General features: G+C 34.6%; 1 protein-coding gene across 1 annotated transcript in view; it reads right to left on the bottom strand.

The window, feature by feature from the left end:
* Window positions 1-9,950, bottom strand: part of LOC107601897 (nesprin-2-like) — a 108,198-nt gene that overhangs the window by 47,803 nt on the left and 50,445 nt on the right. The window contains exons 50-61 of the mRNA XM_016294248.1: window positions 8,924-9,013; window positions 8,318-8,392; window positions 6,901-7,422; window positions 6,632-6,811; window positions 5,423-5,530; window positions 4,755-4,919; window positions 4,153-4,239; window positions 3,887-4,063; window positions 3,079-3,180; window positions 2,485-2,688; window positions 2,226-2,387; window positions 1,918-2,031 (exon numbers count right to left, since the gene is read on the bottom strand). Of these exons, the coding sequence (XP_016149734.1) occupies window positions 1,918-2,031; window positions 2,226-2,387; window positions 2,485-2,688; window positions 3,079-3,180; window positions 3,887-4,063; window positions 4,153-4,239; window positions 4,755-4,919; window positions 5,423-5,530; window positions 6,632-6,811; window positions 6,901-7,422; window positions 8,318-8,392; window positions 8,924-9,013 (1,986 nt within the window). The remainder of the gene's footprint in view (window positions 1-1,917; window positions 2,032-2,225; window positions 2,388-2,484; window positions 2,689-3,078; window positions 3,181-3,886; window positions 4,064-4,152; window positions 4,240-4,754; window positions 4,920-5,422; window positions 5,531-6,631; window positions 6,812-6,900; window positions 7,423-8,317; window positions 8,393-8,923; window positions 9,014-9,950) is intronic.

Here is a 9,950-nt window from a genome sequence, read left to right as displayed (position 1 = left end):
ATCAACAAATCCATTTAAACTTTATTCATAGGACTTATATGACTCCACGTAAACTCAATTGCATGAAACTTAAACCCAATCCTAATTGCACGCTGTGTCATACAAGGGAAATTGGTACTTTTTTTCACATGATTTGGGATTGCCCTGGGGTTGCCAGTTTTTGGAATATGGTTAAAGAAAATCTGTCCACTATATTAAAGGTCTCAAACCCTTTGTCCCCTTCTGTCTTTATTTTAAATGATCTTTTGGACATCCAACTTAACAAAATGCAGAAGCGAGTCTTTTTAGCTGGCTTGACAGCGGCCACGAAAATTGTTGCAACAAGATGGAAGCCTCCACATTCTATTAATAAGAAATATTGGGTTCTCACTTTTATAGATGTGGTGTATCTTGAACTGTCCACTGCTTGCCTTCATGGCGCCAGAGAGGACACCATTAGACTTTGGGCTCATACTTTAGAGAAGCTTAAAGGTTTATTAACTTGAATTAAGGAGATTCACCCCCCTCAATACACACTTTTTTCTGGTCTTGGGCTTTTTTTTAAATAATTTTTTTTTCATTTTTATTTTTTCATATATATTGATTTAGAGTCGTGTTTAAGGTTCCCTGTTTGGGTTATAATTGCCTCTTTTTTTTTTTATTGACGAAGACTTCTTTCAGCGCTATTCCAATTGTTTGTATGTCAAGATTTTTGTATGGGTATATATTTCTTTTGACAATCTTTTGTACATGTATAGTCTTTGTACTTTGTATATTTTGGAGTATATGAGGTTTTAAATATTGTTTAGTATATTTCGGCCATTCACCCTTCAGTTTAACTGATTAGTTTTAACCAAATTATTATTATAATATATTTTTTATAGATATACTTCTATTTCATTTATCATGTTGTTGTTTTTTGTTTGTTTTTTCTGTTGCAGAGCTGATTGTCTGTGTTATTCTGTATATTAAACAATGTCAAAACAATAAAAAATGTATAAATATTTTTTAATGTATTCTTTACAACGCAACCTGGGGCAGTGTAGCGAAAAAAATACTGTTATTCTGTATATTAAACAATGTCAAAACAATAAAAAATTTATAAATATTTTTTAATGTATTCTTTACAACGCAACCTGGGGCAGTGTAGCGAAAAAAATAAGTTTCCTAATCTGCAATTGTCTTCTTTTTTCAGTAAAATATATATTTTTTTAAAGTATATTTTTCAACAAGAATAAATTTACATATTTATTCTTGTTTATTCTTCTTCATTCCCAAATAAATATACAATACAATTTTAAATTTTGGGGTTGGTATGATTTTTTTAAAGAAGTGTCTGATGCTCACCAAGTGTCCATTTAGTTGATTACAAATATAGTAAAAATTGAAATAACTGTTTTCTATTTAAATATATTTTAAAATATAATTATTCCTATAATGGCAAAGCTGAATTTTTAACAGCCATTACTCCAGACTTCAGTGTCACATGATCCTTCAAATTGTTGTAAATTGAAGGGTTGAAAAACAGCTGTGCTTAATAGCTTTGTCAAAAAATGTGATATTTTAAATATTTTACTGTCATTTTTGATCAGTTTAATTTCTTCTTGCCAAATGAAAGTATTAATTTATATCAAGGAAGAATTTGTGAATGCTAGAGTGTATAAAAATATATTGTTCTTTATAATACCTGTTATTTCTTGAGCATAAACCTCACTAAAATATGCACCCCTTATGCAATTTTACTTAATTTGAAACTTAATTTTTTGATATTTAAACTGTGAAACAAGACAAGAACGTAAAGGGTGGAATTTGTTTTTGTCATTCCCATGCAAAGTCACAGAATGTAAAACACAGCTAAAACTATCAAAGGAGGCCTATCCTCAAAGAAGGTCAAAGAAAGGCAGCCGTTAGCGTTCCCAGGGATGCAGGGAAACAAACCTCATAGGACTGCAGGTCTCCCTCTGGCTCTGAATCCAGACTGGACATGTTTGTCTCCATCTCATCCAACTGCTTACGCAGTCTCTCAGTGAGCTCCTCGTACCGAGACCACTCCTACAACACACATACAGAGCGATGAGCGAGCTTCTGTTGCTCATTTCTCTTAATACATTTTATACATGCCATTTACTCCTATTAAATCTTGGTTTACTAAATTAGAACTAAATTCAGACAGATAATGAGAAATTGTTATGCATTGTAAAAGACTGATAACATTAAGGTCTGAATAAGTTAATTTCCTTATATACCTCTAAGCTGTGCTGCATGTGGACACCATGAGTTTGTGCTTGATCCTGTAGATCTGATATTAACTGCTCAACCTCTGCATGGCCCTGCAGTGCCCCCTCTGGCAGCTTATGGTATAGCAGCTTGACCATTACAAGGTCCTGACACAAATCTTGGAAGTATTTCTGTTAACAGTCAATTCCAAACATTATTAAGCAGACAAAAACACGTAGTATTATTATTTGAACAATAATATAATTACTAAGTTGATCAGCTGTGTACCTTGTGTTCTGTGAGCAGACTGTGGAGCTGACTGCAGTTTTGTGGCTGTGCATTCTGACTGCGCAGCAGCCGCTCAGAGCCCAGCTCCAGGAGACCCCGCAGACCCTTCAGAAGAGCTCCAGAACATCTCTGGAGCTCAAGATTATTCTGTCCCGCCGATCTCCGCCGCTCAAGTGCCAAAGTCCATGTGCCGCCTTGCAGACTCTTACAGAGCAAACGCTCACATTAGATCAGAACTTGTAGTTACAGACCAGTTCTACCTTAGCAACTGTTGCCGTCTACCCTTTTATCAGACATCTTTACACACTTTTCTAAAGTATGTTTGTGTGCATTAGGAAAGTTTTAAAACATAATTTAAAAAAAAATTATACAGTAAACCGTTGTTGCATGATCACTTATTATAGTGACAAAAGGTACCCAGAGAAGCTAAAATCAATACTTACTTATTTATTTTGAAAATATTAAATAATTCTTAAAAACTCATGCTGTGGATTAACTCCATATAAATGTCATTTACATATTGAGGAGGGTTAGGTTTTTCCCCCTAAAAGTTTTGTTTTATTCTGTAGACTTTTGCAAGTGAATTGGTAATACCTTGATGCTTGAAATGTCCTTGAGGAGTTTAGTTGAGTCTTCCATCCGTGATTCACAGGCATTCAACGCAGACACCGGAATCTCTAACAGATGCTGTCTCGACTTTATAGGCAAGAAATAAAAAGATGCAGAAAGGCAGAATCAGCCTCTGTGAAATATATTCTGTCAGCCACTTCTCTAAATTTTTTAGATATGAATATAACCTTGTATTTTTAGTAAATTTTGCCCAAACTGCAGATTAACTGCTTTACATCTTGTCCCTTCTTAGTTATTATAACTATACTACCATTCAAAAGTTTGAGGTCATTAAGATTTTTTTTTTAAAGAAATGAATGCTTTTATTCAGAAAGCATGCATTTTGTTGCTCAAAAGTGACAGTATAGATATTTATATTTTAATTTTACATTTTCAAGTAAATACTACACTGACAATAATAACAAACTGCTCAAGCACCAAATCAGCATAATGGCAAGATTTCTCAAGGATCATGTAACCCTGAAGACTGGAGTAATGACTGCTGAAAATTCAGCTTTGCCATCAGAGGAATAAATTAATATTTATTAACATAAAAATTTCATTTTAAACGGTAATATTTCACAATATTAAACAAATGCAGCCTTGGTGAGCATAAGAGACTTATTTCAAAACATTTAAAAAATCCTAACTTTTAAACAGTAGTGTAAATGTTAAAAATTGATGGATCTAGAATTCTTGTTAGATCTTAAGGTAATGCAGACATGTCAGAGCTTGTTCACCCACAGGGTAGTTCTTTGGTTTTAGTAAGCATGTTTGCAGGGCTGAAACTGACCTCTAAAGAACTGACATCCTGACATGAGGTGAGAAGCTGGACTAAACTCAGTTGATCTTCACCTCCTCCTTCAGACTGTGACAGATCACTGATAGTTGCTGTGTGCGGAATTGCGTGATCCTGAGACTGGCTGCTCCTCTGGTGAACCATGGCCTCAATAACATCTCTCTGTATTTCCTAGAGAGTTGGAAGGGCAGTATTTAGTCATACAAAAAATACTTGAAATTAAACATGTCAGTTTACACCTAGATTTCACATAGAATTACCAATGTTGTATCTTCTTGTGGCACACATCCTGTATGCTGGGAGGAGAGCATAAGAGGAGCTATGGCGTCGATGAGTTTGAGGTCATTAAGATTTTTTTTTTAAAGAAATGAATGCTTTTATTCAGAAAGCATGCATTTTGTTGCTCAAAAGTGACAGTATAGATATTTATATTTTAATTTTACATTTTCAAGTAAATACTACACTGACAATAATAACAAACTGCTCAAGCACCAAATCAGCATAATGGCAAGATTTCTCAAGGATCATGTAACCCTGAAGACTGGAGTAATGACTGCTGAAAATTCAGCTTTGCCATCAGAGGAATAAATTAATATTTATTAACATAAAAATTTCATTTTAAACGGTAATATTTCACAATATTAAACAAATGCAGCCTTGGTGAGCATAAGAGACTTATTTCAAAACATTTAAAAAATCCTAACTTTTAAACAGTAGTGCAAATGTTAAAAATTGATGGATCTAGAATTCTTGTTAGATCTTAAGGTAATGCAGACATGTCAGAGCTTGTTCACCCACAGGGTAGTTCTTTGGTTTTAGTAAGCATGTTTGCAGGGCTGAAACTGACCTCTAAAGAACTGACATCCTGACATGAGGTGAGAAGCTGGACTAAACTCAGTTGATCTTCACCTCCTCCTTCAGACTGTGACAGATCACTGATAGTTGCTGTGTGCGGAATTGTGTGATCCTGAGACTGGCTGCTGCTCCTCTGGTGAACCATGGCCTCAATAACATCTCTCTGTATTTCCTAGAGAGTTGGAAGGGCAGTATTTAGTCATACAAAAAATACTTGAAATTAAACATGTCAGTTTACACCTAGATTTCACATAGAATTACCAATGTTGTATCTTCTTGTGGCACACATCCTGTATGCTGGGAGGAGAGCATAAGAGGAGCTATGGCGTCGATGGGTTTAGTCTCTGTCCGGGTCTGATCACCATCAGTAACATTTATTGCCTCTGTGTCACGTGGCTTTGGGCTTGTTGTTTTCACTTGATCACTTGTACCTGTTTCTGTGTTTATAGATACTTCATTCTGATCTACAGATTCATTGGCATCACTTGCTTTTAACATGGTGGTTTCTGAGCATATTCCTGGCTTTGCTGGAACTGCTTCAGTGCACTCATTTTGCTTTTCCTCAGCTATATTTGCACTGTCAGGCTTCAGACAACTATCACTTGTTAATTCTTTCAAATGTTGGGATGTTAGTGCAGGTGGGGAACTTGTTTCTTCAGTAACTGGTCTGCTGACTATGCCAGGCATTTCAGAGAAGTCAGAAGGTTCCAGTAAACAACTTCCTGTGTCAGCGTCCTGAATTACATACTTGATTGCAGGAAAATCAACTTCAGGAGATGGTTCCTAAAGACAAAAACAAGCAGTAAGTCATTAGCAGCTGTGTAGTTATTTCACCATGGTTAAATAAGTATTTATGTATCTAAAACCACTTTAGCCACAGTAAATAACAAAATAATTATCCTGCCAAGTAATATACACTACCGTTCAAAAGGTTGGAGTCAAGGTTTTTTTGTTGTTGTTGAAAGAAATGAACACTTATTCAGCAAGCATACATTAAACTGATCAAAAGTGACAGTAGAGACAATTATAATGTAAAAAAAAAGATTTGTATTTTAAAAAAATGCTGTTCTTTAGAATTTTCTATTAATCAAAGAATCCTGAAAAAAAAGTATTTAAGTTTTTACAAAAATATTAAGCAATATTAAACTATAAAATGTAACATTGCTAATAATAAGCAATGTTTCTTGAGCACTAAATCAGCCTATCAGAATGATTTCTGAAGGATCATGTGACACTGAAGACTGCTGAAAATTCAGCTTTGCCATCACAGGAATAAATTACATTTCAAAATATATTAAAATAGAAAACTTCTTTGAAAATTTTTATATTTCTGTTTTACAGTATTTTTGTTCAAATAAATTGCAGTCTTGGTGAGCATAAGAGGCTACTTTCAAAAACATAAAAAAAATCTTTTTTATTCAGAAAGCATGCATTTTGTTGCTCAAAAGTGACAGTATAGATATTTATATTTTAATTTTACATTTTCAAGTAAATACTACACTGACAATAATAACAAACTGCTCAAGCACCAAATCAGCATAATGGCAAGATTTCTCAAGGATCATGTAACCCTGAAGACTGGAGTAATGACTGCTGAAAATTCAGCTTTGCCATCAGAGGAATAAATTAATATTTATTAACATAAAAATATCATTTTAAACGGTAATATTTCACAATATTAAACAAATGCAGCCTTGGTGAGCATAAGAGACTTATTTCAAAACATTTAAAAAATCCTAACTTTTAAACAGTAGTGCAAATGTTAAAAATTGATGGATCTAGAATTCTTGTTAGATCTTAAGGTAATGCAGACATGTCAGAGCTTGTTCACCCACAGGGTAGTTCTTTGGTTTTAGTAAGCATGTTTGCAGGGCTGAAACTGACCTCTAAAGAACTGACATCCTGACATGAGGTGAGAAGCTGGACTAAACTCAGTTGATCTTCACCTCCTCCTTCAGACTGTGACAGATCACTGATAGTTGCTGTGTGCGGAATTGTGTGATCCTGAGACTGGCTGCTGCTCCTCTGGTGAACCATGGCCTCAATAACATCTCTCTGTATTTCCTAGAGAGTTGGAAGGGCAGTATTTAGTCATACAAAAAATACTTGAAATTAAACATGTCAGTTTACACCTAGATTTCACATAGAATTACCAATGTTGTATCTTCTTGTGGCACACATCCTGTATGCTGGGAGGAGAGCATAAGAGGAGCTATGGCGTCGATGGGTTTAGTCTCTGTCCGGGTCTGATCACCATCAGTAACATTTATTGCCTCTGTGTCACGTGGCTTTGGGCTTGTTGTTTTCACTTGATCACTTGTACCCGTTTCTGTGTTTATAGATACTTCATTCTGATCTACAGATTCATTGGCATCACTTGCTTTTAACATGGTGGTTTCTGAGCATATTCCTGGCTTTGCTGGAACTGCTTCAGTGCACTCATTTTGCTTTTCCTCAGCTATATTTGCACTGTCAGGCTTCAGACAACTATCACTTGTTAATTCTTTCAAATGTTGGGATGTTAGTGCAGGTGGGGAACTTGTTTCTTCAGTAACTGGTCTGCTGACTATGCCAGGCATTTCAGAGAAGTCAGAAGGTTCCAGTAAACAACTTCCTGTGTCAGCGTCCTGAATTACATACTTGATTGCAGGAAAATCAACTTCAGGAGATGGTTCCTAAAGACAAAAACAAGCAGTAAGTCATTAGCAGCTGTGTAGTTATTTCACCATGGTTAAATAAGTATTTATGTATCTAAAACCACTTTAGCCACAGTAAATAACAAAATAATTATCCTGCCAAGTAATATACACTACCGTTCAAAAGGTTGGAGTCAAGGTTTTTTTGTTGTTGTTGAAAGAAATGAACACTTATTCAGCAAGCATACATTAAACTGATCAAAAGTGACAGTAGAGACAATTATAATGTAAAAAAAAAGATTTGTATTTTAAAAAAATGCTGTTCTTTAGAATTTTCTATTAATCAAAGAATCCTGAAAAAAAAGTATTTAAGTTTTTACAAAAATATTAAGCAATATTAAACTATAAAATGTAACATTGCTAATAATAAGCAATGTTTCTTGAGCACTAAATCAGCCTATCAGAATGATTTCTGAAGGATCATGTGACACTGAAGACTGCTGAAAATTCAGCTTTGCCATCACAGGAATAAATTACATTTCAAAATATATTAAAATAGAAAACTTCTTTGAAAATTTTTATATTTCTGTTTTACAGTATTTTTGTTCAAATAAATTGCAGTCTTGGTGAGCATAAGAGGCTACTTTCAAAAACATAAAAAAAATCTTACAGATCCCAAACTTTCGAATGAAATTCATTTTCTAACAGAAGGCTACTTGTAGTTGCCAAGCACCGTAGCAAATTTGAATATTAATACAGAATATAAAGTTAAGTGTGTATTTATTGGCATTTTACACTGTGTTTGAGCAGGGCTCATCCAAACAGTCGGAACTATCTATTTCACAATGAGGAATGTGAGGAACAATGATAATAAATCATATTGCCTGCCATTAAAGAGAAAAAGTCAAATAACTCTGTTGGGGTCAGTCTTTACCTTAGTGACACAATCTCTTACAGCAGAGGCAGTGCCCGACTTAGTATCTTCCTCCTCTATTGTCTCATTTGGGTCCTGGTACAGAAAAAGGAAAAATGATTAGAGACGATGAAATGATTAGAAATGACTTGAGATGATAGTCCAGTGTATTAGAAGAATAGACTCCCTAAAGTCAAATGAAGAAAGCAGCTATTACTGAAAGAAGAAATTGAGTTATATTCGGCATTCTGCAATGAGTGCCGCATTAGTCCTCAGAAAAGAAAAGCAAAAGAATTTGTTTGCAAAGCTGACTGAATTCTAAACATAACCAACAAAAATTCCAAGACTAGCAAAAGCATCCACGACCAATTCCTGTGAAATTATAGAAAAAAGACCTAACCATTATCTAAAAATAAATAAAAATATATATATATATATATATTTAGACGTATAATTAGATTTGTATTAATAGCTGCCTTTCATAAATGTATATAAATAAAAAATTAAACACATGCAAATGAACAGCCAGAGCAAAGAGGTCCAGAGTTCAGACAAGAGTTCAGAAATGTTCCCTTTTCAGGGTTTGGTAAAGCCTGGGAGATAAATTGGAGGTTTCGAGGGTTTTACCTCTGGAACACTGCTTGTGAGAGTTCCTGAGGATGAAGACTGATTGTCTTCATCTTCCTCCTCCGTGTAAGGGCCTTCCATGGAGACCTGCTTCACCAAGGCAAGGCAAGTTTATTTATATAGCACATTTCATACACAATGGTAATTCAAAGTGCTTTACATAAAAGAAAAGAAAAAAAAAACTAAATCACAACAATAAAACAAGGAATTGAAAAAGATTTAAAAATTGATTTAAGAGGTTTAAAATGAATTTAAAACAGTTAAGAACAGAAAATGATTATACATAAAATATAGTGCAATCAGTTCGGACGTTGCACAGTGCTCATTCAATAAATGCACAGCTAAACAGATGAGTTTTGAGTCTGCATTTAAATGTGACTAATGTTTTAGCACATCTGATCTCTTCTGGAAGCTGATTCCAACTGCGGGTGGCATAATAACTAAAAGCGGACTCCCCTTGTATTGTGTGAACTCGATTCTAATGATCTGAGTGGTCTGTTAGGTTTATATTCAGTGAACATATCTGCTATGTATTTAGGTCCTAGGCCATTGAGTGATTTATAAATGAGTAAAAGTACTTTGAAATCAATACTAAATATAACTGGAAGCATTTCAAGTTTCGTCTTCCGCCACATCCGCTCAGCTTTTCTGCATTGTCTTTTCATACTCTGAACTGCTGTTGATTTTCTCCAAGCTGATTTCTGTCTGCCAGTCTTCCTGCTGACTTTCACAGGAGCAATGTCATCAATAACATTCTTAACTTCTGAGTTAAAGGCATCAAGGAGAAGATCAACAGAGTCTGCAGAAATGCTTGGTGTTAAAGATATAGCCTCCTTAAATAGCACACTAGTGTTTTCGTTAATGCATCTCTTTCCAACAGAGACAGCTCTAGATTCAGTGGTAACAGAGATCAATATATCAAAGAAAATACAGAAGTGATCAGATAGTGCTATGTCCTTAATAACAATGGATGAAATGTTTAGACCTCTACTGATGATTAAATCTAGAGTATGTCCACGATTGTGTG

Source organism: Sinocyclocheilus grahami, unplaced genomic scaffold, assembly GCF_001515645.1.
Source record: "Sinocyclocheilus grahami isolate Dianchi unplaced genomic scaffold, SAMN03320097.WGS_v1.1 scaffold314.1, whole genome shotgun sequence".
In the NCBI taxonomy this organism is placed as follows: Eukaryota; Metazoa; Chordata; class Actinopteri; order Cypriniformes; family Cyprinidae; genus Sinocyclocheilus; species Sinocyclocheilus grahami.
Note: the sequence above shows the minus strand (reverse complement) of the source record. Positions and strands in the feature narration are given on the sequence as shown.